The 14,727-nt window shown below is 43.0% G+C and overlaps 2 protein-coding genes across 6 annotated transcripts; both read right to left on the minus strand.

The window, feature by feature from the left end:
• Positions 1-2,615: 2,615 nt before the first annotated feature.
• On the minus strand, positions 2,616-7,047 carry tmem179ba (transmembrane protein 179Ba). 2 transcript variants are annotated; one of them, XM_076972653.1, is made up of 5 exons: positions 6,538-6,777; positions 5,385-5,575; positions 5,046-5,180; positions 4,799-4,877; positions 2,616-3,229 (listed from the first exon to the last, which is right to left on the minus strand). In XM_076972653.1, the coding sequence occupies exons 1-5, from the start codon at positions 6,631-6,633 to the stop codon at positions 3,062-3,064; spliced, it is 669 nt and encodes a 222-aa protein (XP_076828768.1). In that variant the 5' UTR covers positions 6,634-6,777; the 3' UTR covers positions 2,616-3,061. The 2 variants fall into 2 exon arrangements, 1 of the variants encoding a protein (XP_076828768.1); XR_013120891.1 differs by having other exon boundaries at positions 3,092-3,229; positions 4,683-4,877; positions 6,538-7,047.
• Positions 7,048-7,216: 169 nt separating this feature from the next.
• Positions 7,217-14,609, minus strand: prox3 (prospero homeobox 3). 4 transcript variants are annotated; one of them, XM_076972644.1, is made up of 7 exons: positions 12,475-14,609; positions 11,806-12,080; positions 11,071-11,197; positions 9,407-10,972; positions 8,770-8,877; positions 8,162-8,362; positions 7,217-8,076 (listed from the first exon to the last, which is right to left on the minus strand). In XM_076972644.1, exons 4-7 carry the CDS (start codon positions 10,946-10,948, stop codon positions 7,888-7,890), a joined length of 2,040 nt encoding a protein of 679 aa, XP_076828759.1. In that variant the 5' UTR covers positions 10,949-10,972; positions 11,071-11,197; positions 11,806-12,080; positions 12,475-14,609; the 3' UTR covers positions 7,217-7,887. The 4 variants fall into 4 exon arrangements, with proteins under 4 accessions (XP_076828759.1, XP_076828760.1, XP_076828758.1 ...); XM_076972645.1 differs by having other exon boundaries at positions 11,071-11,178; positions 11,806-14,609; XM_076972643.1 differs by having other exon boundaries at positions 11,071-11,181; positions 11,806-14,609.
• Positions 14,610-14,727: the final 118 nt, after the last annotated feature.

The raw sequence follows: 14,727 nt of genomic DNA on the forward strand, positions 1-14,727 counted from the left end.
CCGTCTTAACCGTGAGAAGGTGTATTACAGTAAAGGGATATATGCAGGCATTGTGAGTCGCAGGTACATCAGATCCCAATCCGCTACCATCTGTACCTGCTGTGTGTGTGTGAGAGAGACAGCATGCCTGTGCACGCGTGTGTGACAAATTCATGGCCAGGATCACGAGTGAGCCACCCTGTGGTTATTTCAGGTATATAGAAAGGCCCGTTTTATAACTCATTTAACCCAAAAGCACCACAGGCCTGGTATACATTTCTGTCTCTTTCTCTTCGCGTGTTGGACTTTAACTTGATTTTTGAGGATTTTAAGCGCACAAGGACAGCAGAGGTGAGTCACCGAAGAACAAAATGAAACTGAAATTAACAGGATAACCATGACCGGGAATACATTCTGTCGAAAGAAGTATTTTTTCTGCTACGAGAATTCAGTCCCCTCAGCTGGACGAAGCTTCCATAAACTCATTCCTGCCCACGGTCTCCTGATGCTTTATATTTTGACGACCTGACATAACGGTTTGACGAGAAGTCGCTAATGTCCATGCCGGTTTATCGTGTTTCATTTTGAGAATGCTCATTTGGTGATAAAACCTATGTGAGTCTCTCGAGCCATACGGCAACCGAATACAAATGTGTGTCATGCCAGTTTTTATTTCGGACCCGGAAGCTGTGCCAAGCAGCAGTACCACTGCTGGTTGGTGACTTCGTCTTAAAAGCTTTAATTAATGGACCAGCTGAAATGTTCTCGTCACAAAACTGATGAACGGTTGGAACTACACAAATCTTTGAACTAAATTGAAAGTGTCTTCCCATAACATTTCCTCTTTACTTGTTCATTCCGTCCTGCTGTACTCAAGTCGTTGTCTCAATCCTGATTCAGCTCAATTCAAAAAGCTTAATAATAATTTTAGGGAATTCAGTAAATATAAATAAATACAACAGCAAAGTCAGATCTTTTAAACTATACAGATTCTTACCATGAACCCTCCCTGGCATCAGTATAGTTCTATACATTACATTTTCATACTACATAATAAGTCCTTTGCTCGTTATTTGTTGATTGCAGCTGCTTTTCTCCGTCTCTTTATACTTCTTCCCGACTCAGCTTTTCAGTTTTCCCCATTACAATTCCCATCTCCTTTCCTCTCTAATCACCTTCCCCTGTATGTCGCCATCACCCCCGCCCCCGTCTCTCACTCCGTAGTCGATGACCGGTGCGGTGCAGATGCAGAAGGCACAGGCCAACTCGGTGGCATCCAACGTGGTGCTGGGCTGACGGACGCAGCAAGTGTCGCGAGCGCCGCTGCGAACTGGCCGGGTTTCGAGGAGGCACAGAGACCAAATGACAAATGCCCTGACAACAAGCAGCAGCGAGTTTCAAATAATGAAAGGAATAAAATATAAAAATATATAAAATATTATATTATATAACATACAGAGTATCACAGGAATAAAATATTTAGTATCTTTTTCAGATCCATCATATTTATATATAGACAATGAGCACTTTGTCTCATTAAAAATTTATAGTTTTTTAAGTTTTCCATTAGTGTTTGACATGTTATTTTAAAACAATTTAAACATTTAATCAGATAATTCTGTTTGGGGTCAGCAATTGACATTTGACACCTACATTAACCATAAGTGTAGTTTGGCATATTACATAGGCCAAAAACAGTTGACTGCACAGCCAGATGCTGGAGAAAACAGGTGATGTGCAGCTTTAATGCCAAAATCAGTGTGTCAGTGTTTTTGTGTCTTTTCTAGGAGGGTGAAGACGATCGTAAGCTTCCCCTGCCAGTGCATCTCCTCAGAAATCATCAGACGACAGCGTTCACGTACAACAGGACGCTTATAACCGCACACAAACCCAACTAGTTAACAACACATTTATGGGATTCTTCAGATGTGTGTCCATATTACATACACTACATATTCAAAATGAGCTATAACCCAATACCCAGTACAACTCATAAGACAGATCTGCTGTCTTATGTGACTAAAGTGACTGCTCTGAACAGCAACCGATGACCGGACTGAAACTACCATAAATGTTGAGGAAGCAGACTCTTGTTTTTAGGCTATGGACAGATAAAGCCCCACTCGTCTTTGTGTGTGAGGACAGTAAAAAGGACAGTGTGCCTTTGAATACTTTAGACCTGTGACAGCAGCATGGTTTTGGCACATAGCCCACACCAAACAGGTCTTATCATAGATAGATTTATGTCCCTGTCAACCCAACCTGTGGTGTCTCTCTCTGGCTCGCTCTCTCCCACACACACACACACACACACACCCCTTTGTGTGCTAGAAAGCCCTATTTAAAATGATGCAACAAATTGGATGGTTGATCAAACATTTTGTAAAATACATGAATAGCAAAGTTTACATGTCTTGTAGAAAGTACAACTGAAAAACAGCACTACAGAGGAAAACGACATAAATAACTCGGACCGTCTAATGCTGATATCAGATATTCCAATATAGTAATATATGAAAACAGACAGCAGGGGGCGCTAATGTGCAAATATGCAAAGCCACAACGGATGTTCTTAAAAGTAACAGTACACCAAAGCAAACTTAACAAAGCGTAAGCTGAATTTTGTGGCACATAAGTGCAGGTAACGGTTTTATTTAATAATATAAACCAAAGATTAACACCTTTTAAATGTTAACTAACATCTGTCAGAGACTAAAGACAGCGGTCTCATGACCACAGATCTCACAGACACTTAAGCCTACATATCAGATAATCTAGTCAACAATCAAGTCAAAATGTAAGGAACTTAAGCAGTATATATAATACAGTATAGGTCAGAGACCAATCTGGCAACCATTCTCGTAACTGCCAGGCTACTGTTGCCAATGGCAGATCAGTAGCCATGGCAACAAAGCCTTGATACTGCTAGTGAGCATAACCAAAACCACTGACTGGTGCAGCCAAAAACCCATCTTCTCAGTTAGCATCTGTGTGTGTCTGTGTTTGTCAGTTTCTGTGAGTGACTGTGTGTGTATCTGGAACACAATTGGGTGTGCTTGTGTGTGTGTGTGCCTGAGGGCATTCATTGAGTTCTCTGAGGCCATTCAGGGTGTTTGAGGAAGGGTTCAGTTTCAGAAGGGCTGGCTCCCGGGTCCTCTAGCTGTGATCTGCTGTCCGAGCCCCACCTCCGCTGGACCACCACCAGAACAGCTATGATCACCCACCCAAAGAAATTCACCCACACTGCAATCTGAAAGAGAGAGCAACAGAGGGAAAGACAAAGCTACTTAGCATACAAAATTAACTCATCAAAAAGATAATGAAAATGTTATTTCAAACCACTGCTAAAAGAAGAGTCTGCTCATGTAGGCAGTCTGAAAAAGGGATTTAAAGCAGACTGAGAGGCTGACAGGATGTTAAAAACAAAAACGAGTGTGCTCGCACAGGGAAGTAAAATGAACAATAACGCTTTTCTCAGACTGGTGTGAAACGTTTCAACTAATGCTAAGCCTGATGATTCTGTATGAAACTTGAGCTGGGAGAGGCGGGGTTAATTCATAACTGTATGAATGGTGTGAAAATACTTAGTTCCCGAGTGTACTTTTTGAAGTGACAGCTGGCAAAGATATATAATTCTAATCAGACTTGATTATACCCCATTGATCAAAAACAAGCAAAATAATATTTGTAGTAATTAAATAAAAGGCTCAGGATATAAATACAATGCCTGCCAACACGATGCCTGTAGCACTGTCTCTTAAACTGTTGTTTGCTTCAAATGTAAAGTGCGTTACAAATAAAATGTATTATTATTATTATTATATAATATATATATATATATATATATATATATATATATATATATATATATATATATATATATATATATATATATATATAATATTAACAGATTCCTAAGGGCTTCTTAAGTTAAACAAGAGGAGTTGAACCAGGTTGTTGGGAATGGGGAAAATACTAAACTGTGCAGTACTCAGGGTCCATGACTGGGAAACCCTATTTATATAATTCCCTTGATGTATTCTTAAATATGACAGGCCTGTCCCTATCATGAAGCCTTAAAGTAAAGGTAAAATCAAACACACAACACCTTTAGACCAACTCTTTTTTTTCATTCAATGACCTTACATTGATCTAGCAACAGACAGATATGACCTGTAGCATACCCACACATTTGTTTGACGACTGGGGTATATTCTCACCTGGCTACTGCAATGCTTTATTCAGATTCTAGGTCTCCTCTCAGGATGCCACAACCCTTCGCTGAGGTGGCTAAAATTTAACTGTACTGCAGACATTACTGACTCATCAGAGCTTTTTTCTGCCCGAGACATTATGCTTATGCACAAACACTCCCACAGAAACCTCACAGGATCACTCTTACACTTACACACACACACACACACACACACACACACACACACACACACACACACACACACACACACACACACACACACCACAACTTCACAACATGCCCTTATGCTCAGTCACCCCTTTCAGGCTTTTTTTCCCCACATTTTGAAATACTGAATACTTAAACTAAACTGATCCAAACATTCTGCTCTTAAATCAAAGTTTTGAATTTCTCTAAGGCAGTCCACAATATTTAACACATTATGGAAATAAAATGAAACACATGGATTGGTTTTAGTCAAGTCTGATTTCAGCGTGCAGGCTCTTACCATGTAATTTTTGTTTTTAAACATGGAGATTACAGAGAACACAAGGGCAGTAAACACAGTAAGAGGAGCAGAGGAGAGACTCAGACAGTCACAGAACGAGAGGTGTGGCTATATACTTCAGCATTGTGCAGTTTAGAGAAGAAACTGCTCCCATTGACCGGGCTTTTCCATGGTTTGCTCTGTGCTTCGTCACATCTGCAAAACACACAAAACAATAACGTGCCACAGCCATTAGCGCGAGCGAGCAGTGTGTTCTGGTCATGCCCGTACACGCGCCGCACGACGGACCGCTCAGATTGCCAAGCGGCCATTGGCTTTGAGCCGCTCCATCCATTAGCGATTCATGTGGAGTTTTGTCCTCACCTGGTTATGTTGGGCACATGGAGCACCGACTCACACAGTTTGATTCGGCCCATTTTCAAGATGCAACCCGTTACCACGAGGAAAAACAGGAAGACTGCGCACACAGCCAAAGTAATGCCCATCCATATTCGCTCTCTTAAAGCGGAAGAGATGATCACACAGTGGTGCACAAATAAATATTTACCTTACACAACAAGTACATCCACATATTTGAACTGAATACTGAGGGGGGAAAAATCCATAAGAAGTTGGTTGGGAAATAAGGATTGACTAATATTGTGTATGTTCATCACTTCAGAACTATTCCTAAATGCAAAATGTTGACCTCTGGCTTCTAACCTTTTGAGCTCTCCATCGATGAAATATGTGTAGACCCAGTAGAGAGTGGTGGAGAAACAGAAAATTGCTACACACACAGAGATGGCTGATACGAAGTAACACACAGAGGGAGAGCTTGACCAGCTTACACTGATGTCTGAACTGTTGAAGGTCACCGAGCCATACAGCATACATCTCCCATGAAAGTCACCCTGTATGGATGTACATGCACATATGAGAGAGAGATAGAAAGTCAAGCAATCACAGAGGTGGTTTATTACTATTCCATGACTTGGAAGTCTTGTACAGTGATGCAATTAATCTACCTCTTAGTTAGGAAGAATTGGCATGCAACCTTACACCAAGACATAAAAGTGGGATTCCCCACTGTCGGTGTGAAACTTTAAACTACACGCTCCAGTTATCGTTTCTTTATCCATCTGACCAATTACTAAATAGAACCGAGAAACAGTTGGTCACATGACAAAAAGTGAAACGGGAGAGTGGTGAAAACACGGAAGGGATGGCGACTTCGATTTAGCACCACATCAGCTTTGCTTCCTCAAATTGCTTCAAACTTCAACTATTTTAAAATATAATTTCAGATTATTTGCAGCGTATATCTGACACATTTACCCTCCTGAAGAACATCGGCTATGCCCTTTGTATTACATAATCGATTTAGTTGTAATAATATGCAGCACGCTGCTAACGTTTTCACAAGTCATATGACACGAGATTAATTTCATGACGCATAAACGACGCATGGTTGAACTTACTGGTATAGTAAAATGTTACAAAAATATAGAACATTATACACACTAAAATCGTTATACACACTAAAATCGACATGCTATGCATTTATTTTTTAACACTATGTCGACTCCAAGACTAACTGCACAGTTACAACTGACGGTTCAAAAGTTTCACGAAAAATTAAAAGATTACAAATGGCAGTAGGCTGATCACTATTTAGCCTAACCTACGCGTCTTAAGTTAATGTACAACTATTGTGGTCAAAACATGTCTGTGTTGTCCGTTATTTAGTCAGGATAGTTTCGTGGGGTCATATTATTTGGCAACTTTAACGGACGTATCAAGTGTAGCAAAGTAACATACACCTACAGAGCTTTTTTACCAGAAAACATGAATATGGCATGTTTTTGACGATTACCTGGGAGACTGTAACTGAAGCAGCAGTGATGATTCCGCAAACAAAACAACAGACGTACCAAGCGAGCTCCACCAGCAGTAACCATTGCAGCGCCATCGTGGGACATTAGGTCACATGTGAGCGCACAACTCCTAGTTCACCGCATCCGCGTGAATGACAGTATGGAAAGGATGTGCGCAATGACATAAACGTAGGCCAAAAAATTGCAAATGCTCGTTTCGATAATTAATTTCACGTAGTCATAAAAGTAGCCTAATGTTTTTCATTTGATTTTGATTTAGTGTCGGCCTTCCCATCACCTTCCATATCTGGCTACTGATTGTTTAAATTAAAACTACAGATAATGCAGCGCTTAAATTCGTCCTCGGATGAACGTTTTGATGTAAAACTATTAGGTATAATCAAATAGTAAAAGAAAACAACAATCTCCGACACATAGGACATGGGAACTTGCACGAGCTGGTTCCAGAAAGACTGGGCAGAAGGTCAGAATGAAGTTAATTCCAACGCGTCATGGCTCGTGCTGCCTGTCAGGCGTTTGGACTTAGTCTCAGGGGTAAATGACCCTGTCACGTCTTACACCGCTGATCTCACCTCCCGCTACCTTGCTATCTGCGTGGCAAACTGTTTACTTGGCAAAGAGGAGTACGTACATGTCATAAAATGCTGCTACTGCAAGTGCTTTAACATTCGTTTAATTAAGGTTAGTACGACCACATCAAAATTCACATTTTCGACTTAATGCCTCATGAAATCAACACATATTCAAATAGCATGACAAAAAAAACAAGCTCAATATAAAATTACAATGAAAAGACCGAATATAGGCCCAACATTTTTAACCGTCTAATTTTCTTGATAAATACATGTAAATAAGGTTTCAGCAAGTAAATAGAAAACCTTTTTAGACATCTCCAAATAATGTTTTGTTTTTCTCTCATAACCGCCCAAATTCTAACATCTATTCAGTGACCTATAAAGTGTACATTCAAAGTGTATTTACCTTCATTTATGACACGTGTTTCATTCTCTTGGAAGGCAACAAACAAATGCCTTCAAAACGTATGTACATGTATAGATACCTCTCTCTCTCTCCAAATTATTTAAATTTTATGTGGTTCCAGTTATTGAATGTAAAATATTTTAGCGTGTGTGTGTGTGTGCGTGCGTGCGTGTGTGCGTGCGTGTGTGTGTGTTGGCATTTGTCAGTTTGTTTGGGCCACTGCTGAGCTGCAGGCATTGTGTGTGGGTGTGCATTCCAATGCTAACCTTCTTGTTGTGTGTGTGTGTGTGTGTGTGTTAAGCCTTAGGCTATGGGATGTGTGTGCATGTGGCTGGCCCTGCAGGCACTCACACCATGCGGTGCGGGTCCATGGGGCAGCCTGGAAGGCGGAAGCTGTCAGGAACAGGGCTGTCAAGTTTGCAGATGATCTTATAGATGGACTTTTTCCAGCAGGGGTCAGCATCTCGCCCACTCTGGATGGCAGCAAAGAACTCCCTTAGGGCCAGCTCGGACACCTCCACAAACCTGTCTGGCACCTGGGCAAAAAAAGACAGACGCTAACACACCCACACATAGACACATGCTGCAGAACAGCACTGTCGCACACAACTACTCGCCCACCTGGTAGTCATTGCTCTTGTTGTAATGCATGTTAAGAATGCGGAAGAGCTCGGAGTTGCGGCTCAGGTGCAGTGCCCTCTCCCGGGCAGGGGCGAGGCCCTCTCGGGCGGCCTGCCGCGCAAACCGCTCCATCTGAATGTAGAAGAACTCTCTGAAGTTACTAAACCACTTAATGAGCTGAGAGGTGACACAGCGGTTGAACTGTGGGGAGGGAAGATCAGAGGAGGAGTTAGATCAGATATTATACAAAATAAGCTAAGCATGATATAAACAGGAAAAACGTATAAGTGCTAAAATATACAGTGGTACTATGGCGGCTGAACACTACTGTGAATTAAGGTAGTTCATCAGGAACTGTAATAATTAACTATCTTTCGGTGGAATGTAGTGGAGTAGAAAATGTTTTAAAAAAATAGTTATCCTTTGTGCTTTTATGAAATGGCATTCATTTGATCATGTAATGTTTAATTGTATGCAAAAAATTTTACATAAAATTTGAAAATGTGTGAACGTCCAGCAGTAATTACTGTATCTAACTGCTAATAATTGTGTTTTGCGTCACTATTATTGTGTTGTAAATAGATGTTCCCATGGTGATGAAAGAGTACCTTGACATCAGGGAAGTAAGTCTTTAATGTGTTGGAGCTGGGGTAGCGTGTGTAGAAAAACATTAGCTTGGCTTTCTTTAAATGACATGGGGAGAGACCCTCCTGAGAGTTCAAGCAGTTAAGGAAATTAGACTATAACACATGCTTAATGCACACATATGAGCAATCACACAAAGGGATAAATAAGTAGAAAGTTAGACCTTGAACACTACACCGGAGTAAAAATATCACTCGCTGACATACAGCAATTCTGAATATTTTAATTCCAATGTTGTCCTTCCAAGACTGAGCCAAAATATTTTTAATTCGTGATAGTTTATTTTGATTTGGAATGTAATTCATATTTTTTTTCCTCTATTAGTCAAGCTTAGACAAGCTATAAAAAACACATTCACATTAAATTGAAAAATAACAAATATGAACGATAAAATATCACTTCTAATATATCACTAAACAGATATTGGCTAAGATTAGCAGAAAACACTGCAATTTACATTTAAAATAAAATAAATGTTTTAATATTTAATACATAAGAGGCCATCAAGAAGGAAACTGTCACTGTCAAAAGTCTAATCTGCAATTTATTTTTCTTTCTCCCTGTGTGACTTTTTTGTTTGTTTTTTTTAAAAAAGGATATTGCCCCAGAGCCAAGAAAAAGAGCCGCCTCTCCTCCGTCTAGCCCTCCAACACCTCCCGCTCTCATCCCCTCATCCCTACCCCTGTCGGACAGAGGGGGATTTAACTGCCCCAACAGAGGCACGGGGGGGAACGACAGATTGTGAGAGCGAAATTCCATGAAGGGTTCGTTGGAGAGGGCATCTTTGTGGAATGGCATGGTGGAGAGAGATCGGGCGAAGAGCTGCTGCATGGTGTAATGCAGAAGTGGCAGGGGTAGGGCAGGGGGGGTGGGAGCGCAGGACGGCATGAAGGGGTCCTTGTTCCTGGGGGGCATTAGTGTGGGTAGAGGGGGCTGGGGTAAGAGTGGTAAAAGCGGTAAGCTGGGGTTCGACTGAGGAATCAAGGCGCTCTTGGGTTTGCCCTCGGGTAGGGGATTCCTCTTGTCCTGGGGTCTCTTTATGACTAGTGGCAGAGCCTCGGCTTGATCTACCGTGTGCTCTGCTGTGCTGGGCCTTGGTTTCTTGGCTGGATTCGGAGCCAGTGATCTGCTGGTGAGAGGCCCCTGGAGCAGAGCTGCAGCAGGAGCTGGTGCAGGGTCTGCAGCGTAGAGGCGGACCACCCTGTCGATCACCCGAGCCACCACGCTGGCCAACTCCTTCTTGAGGGCCTGGGCAAACTTCTCACTGCCTCCTGCGATCTCCCAGTCTCCCTGCACCAGGCTACAGCCTAGCCACATGTCTCCTTCATTCAGCTCTACATCCACCGAGGCGTCGGGAAACCTGTCCGCCCGCCCGTTCAGGGAACATTCGTGGTTTTTCGCAGAAGAGCACAGGGGAGGAGAGAGCTCCTCTGTGAGATGATCATCACCTTCTCCTTCAGAGAACATCTCCACCACCTCGTCTATTACCCCATCATCTTCTCCTCCTCCCCCTGTTTTCTCCTCTTCTGTCTGCTGTTCTCCGTATGCTCTCCACACCTTGCGCTGAAGCTCCAGCAGCCGTCCCCTGGTCTCCTCGAACTGAAGTTTCAGCTCGCGCCGTTGCCGTTGCCTCCCCTCCCTGATCTCCTTCCTCCTCCCCCGTTCATCTCCGCTCCTCTCGTCCCTGGCCATCGGGGCCACGCTCCCCCTCCCTCTGTACCCCTCTCTCCCCACCTCTCCCTCCCTCCTCGCCATGTTGTCCACTCTAAGCCTCTTCACCCTCACAAGGTCCTGGCTCCAGTCACCAGGCTCAGAGGCCACGCCCCTTCCCCTCTCTCCAAATCGGTACTGGGAGACGCGTGCCCCGCCCGCTGCCGCCCTCCTCCCCGACAACTCCGCATCCTCCCCTCCGACCTCCGTGCGAGACGGCAGCTCGGAGAACAAGCATGGCCGCTGCCTATATCCGCTCCACCTCTGGGAGGTGCTGTTGGGGTGCAGAAGAGGAGAAAGGATGGAGAAAGGTGCGGGGCTGCCCCCGGATTGGTGTGGGCCGGTGGAGGTGGACTCTCGAGGACTGCGGTACAGGTCGAAGGGGTACACCTGCGACGTTTGCTGCGGGAAAGACTCCGAAGAGGAATCCATCACCCCTCTTCTCTGCTTGGGATTCTGCATTCGAGGAAGAACAAATTAAATTTGCTCATCTGTAATTATGTCGGTGTTTAAAACTGGCACGGCTCACTCGCTGTTATCTTTATCAACATCACCTGTCTCTTTCCTGCGTTATCAGCTCATGAACAGCTGTATCCACTGTTTATTCGGATTGTTGACTCTCTTTCCCTCATCCTTCTCTCTCTCTCTCTTGCTCTCACTCTCTACTACACAGACACAACACTACATCATAGATAAAGTGAAAAAGAGTAAATATTTTTAAAGAGATTACAGTAGTGCACAAACTGAAAGCTGGGCTCAGAGCCTTACACGGCTCAGTGAGAAAGGTAACTCGTAACTTCCATCACTGGTTTACCCGCTATACGTGGATAGATGAATGGATGCTGGAAAGAGATCTAACGTTTAACAGCTTTCACCTTCATTACGTTCAATAAAACGACCTAGTAATTACTACGTTGTAATTTTATATCATTGTGTTTTTATACTATTATTTAAAGGCAAACCTCTATAACGACCACGGGACACAGCATTCGGCGAGTTAATTTTATAGGTTTACATATAAAATTGAACGGGAAAGTATATGTCTAAAAACGTATTGCTTTTAAGTTCCTCGTCGGGTGTGAGGTCTAGCCCGAGGACGCCGTCGTGTTGGGCTCCCCCAAATTCCTGTGCCTCTGACTGACGCACTGACATTTGTAAACTGTCACCGCGCTGCCTCTGTCGCAGATAAACAGATAAACGAACCAAGCTATTTTGAAGGACAAACAAATGACTTGGTACACAGTATTTAAACAGCAGTCGGGTATTTCAAATATATAAAAATAACTTACTCTACAGTCTAGCTGAAAACGTGTCCGAACGGTCACTTTGAACTGTGATTTCTTGATGATTTTCAGTTCCTAAACAAGCATATGGTCGACCCGTGCCCGGTGGTCATCGAGCAGCAACACGCAAAGTGCCACCGAGTTTCCTGTTATTGCGATCGCTCCTGTCTAGCGCTGTCTATCCCCCAACGTCGCGCACTATCGCCGTGTAATTGTCCAGTAGGCGTTGAGGTGCGAGGGAGGGATGTCCGTCAGTTTGTGCTGCTGCCTTCAGTCCTGCTCTACACATACATACACACACACACACACACACACACACACACACACACACACACACACACACAGAGCGTCTCTGTCTCTCCACGTGGGGTAGCTTTCCGGCAAAGGACCTCCACCAATCAAAAACCGTTTGATCCAACGGTTAATCCAGTTAATCCAGAGTATTTCACTGGCCACCAAAGTACTATATCATTACTAAAGCCCACACTTTTGGTGTTTGAATGCTAGTTTGAATGCTTCCTTAGGTAACGTTTTCAAAATCCAATCGGACGTGTAAAATCTCTAGGCTATAACATATAGTTTTACAGGCCTCAGAATGTCATGAAGCTGACATTGTGCCTCGCGTTATTGGGACATTTCTGTGTCTGCCGGGGGAAAAAAACCTCTTCATCTTACAATTTAAAAGTACTCTGCGTCTGTCTGCTACCCCTTATTCATTTTCATTGTCAGATCACTCCCTTTCCCACTTCAGAGCAGTTCTCCACCAACCAACCAGCCCACAATAATCAGCGGCCACTGTTGTTATGGAAACAAGAAATGTGACACAAAGCCTTTTTAATAAAGAGAGCTGGCAGCTAGAGATCTGAGTAAACAAAAACATTTGAATAGGTATAAAAAATACCGGAGCAAAGGTTAGACAGAAATAGAAAATGACACAGCACAGTACGCTCATGTAGGCAATATGTAACAAACGGTAACACTGAATAAAATAAGGTAATCTGGCTGTGTATGGTGGCCTATGAATATTCAGGAACCAAAGGACTCAAATTTAACATGTAACGGTAGTTAAACTCTTTCTTTTACAAAAGGATCAGATTGCACTGCAAGCCCTATATAAGCCCTCACGAGTGTGGCTGAACACTGACTATGCCACTGAATTGTTACAACTGCACACAGGAAACAGAATCCTTTGAACTGGAGCCAAATGACTGACAGCTTCCCTGTTAAAATTTATGAGTCATTTGAACAAAGAGCAGTGAAATACATGCAGCTGGGTTATGGCCATTTGTGTGCAGCGTTTTCAAAATGCCACCTAACTCTCAGTCCTTTCACTCAGTAGGAGACACAATCAAAATGCTTAATTTAAAAGAGTCATGATCAAACATATTGCAATATGACTTCAAACGTGCCTGGAATAAAAAAAAAAACATACAGGCAGAGAGAGAGAGAGATAGAGAGAGAGAAAGAGAGAGAGAGAGAGAGAATGAAAGTCAGACAAGCAAGCACAGACAGAGAGAGAGAGAGTCGATGGACAAAGTGTTTGCCTATTGATTCCCTTTGAGGGAAAATTTATGTGTGTATGTGTATGCGTGCACTCACCCACAAAGCCTTGGGCAAGGTGACAGAGGGAGGGGGAGTGAGTGAGAGGTAATAAGGACAAAAAAAGAGGATTTGGACTGTAGAGGAAGAGGACAGTAAAAGAGGATGTGCACATGTGAAAAGATCCATCACCTGTCTGTAGGAACTACATCAGAAGCAGAGTACAGAGAAACATACCTTAGGGAAGCCTAAACAAAAGTGTGAGAGAGAGAGAGAGAGAGAGAGAGAGAGAGAGAGAGAAAGAGAGAGAGAAATGGGAGGGAGTTTAATGGAGTTTTAGTCCACTTAGCAGAGCAAACTGATTCTTTGATCTTTGACCAAAATGACTCCTACAGTGTTGTCTAGAACCTTACTTATTCTAAAGTACTGTGGTCCTCTCTAGCGCTCACTCTCTCTCCTGTACACACATATGCTAACTTATTGAATCACTCTCTCTTATATACAAACACACACATACACACACACACACACAGTCACATACACTCTCACTCACTCTCCTGCTCACTCTCCCCCAGCACTCAGGATGCAATTATCCTCTTTGGCTGGAGTGTTTTGATGGCATAATTGCCATGGACACTGAGGAGAGAGAGGATGGGAGGGAGGGAGGGAGGGAGAGAGAGGGAGAGAGAGAGAACGAGGGATGAGAGCAGGATGGAGAGGGGGAGAGAGGCACATTGAGTGCTGACACTCTCAGCATGCTAATGCCAAAACACACTCCACCTCCCCATTTTCGCTCTTTGTCTCTTCATCCATCTCTCTAAACACACACACACACACACACACACACACACACACACACACACACACACACACACAGGTGTAATAACCTCTTTCCATTCCATTCCACATCTCACCACTCTGACAATGCCTGCAAGCATCACGGAGAAATAGACAAACACATACATGCATACATATATGCATACATAAACACTGAGATGGGAGGGAGGAGAGGGACATGGAGAGATCAGAATCACAAGGGTGAGAAAACATAAAGAGGAGGATTTTCCATCCACTACAATAAAGAGATGATCCCACTGATCTTCTAATTGTGCTTCAGTTTTTAGCTCTATTGTCTCATATCTTCTGTATTCATACTTATTTTCCCTCTTTATCAGAATTTAATGGAGGTCATCAAAGTATGAAACAGTTTTGGACTTATCCAACCTCTGAATCTTGATCTCTGAAATAGCCTGGACGTCAGACCACCTGGTGGCAGCTTAAAGCAATTACACCTGAAGTAGCTCACTGCATTTTTTCTTTCTAATAAAAGGTTAGATTAAACAAAATTGGGAAAAATTATGTTTTACTTATTCTGAAATAATTTCAGAA

This window comes from Brachyhypopomus gauderio, chromosome 14, assembly GCF_052324685.1.
Source record: "Brachyhypopomus gauderio isolate BG-103 chromosome 14, BGAUD_0.2, whole genome shotgun sequence".
Taxonomy (NCBI): domain Eukaryota; kingdom Metazoa; phylum Chordata; class Actinopteri; order Gymnotiformes; family Hypopomidae; genus Brachyhypopomus; species Brachyhypopomus gauderio.

Excerpts from the sequence above, each read along its gene's own strand:
- tmem179ba (XM_076972653.1), bottom strand. The coding sequence starts at position 6,633 with ATGGCGCTGCAATGGTTACTGCTGGTGGAGCTCGCTTGGTACGTCTGT. Across the intron at positions 5,181-5,384 it reads ATCGATGGAGAGCTCAAAAG|AGAGCGAATATGGATGGGCA; the intron begins GTTAGAAGCCAG and ends TTCCGCTTTAAG. Across the intron at positions 3,230-4,798 it reads CTAAACTGCACAATGCTGAA|ATTGCAGTGTGGGTGAATTT; the intron begins GTATATAGCCAC and ends TCTCTCTTTCAG.
- prox3 (XM_076972644.1), bottom strand. The coding sequence starts at position 10,948 with ATGGATTCCTCTTCGGAGTCTTTCCCGCAGCAAACGTCGCAGGTGTAC. Across the intron at positions 8,878-9,406 it reads TTTTTCTTGGCTCTGGGGCA|TCTCAGGAGGGTCTCTCCCC; the intron begins ATATCCTTTTTT and ends AACTGCTTGAAC. Across the intron at positions 8,077-8,161 it reads ACAAGAGCAATGACTACCAG|GTGCCAGACAGGTTTGTGGA; the intron begins GTGGGCGAGTAG and ends TTTTTTGCCCAG.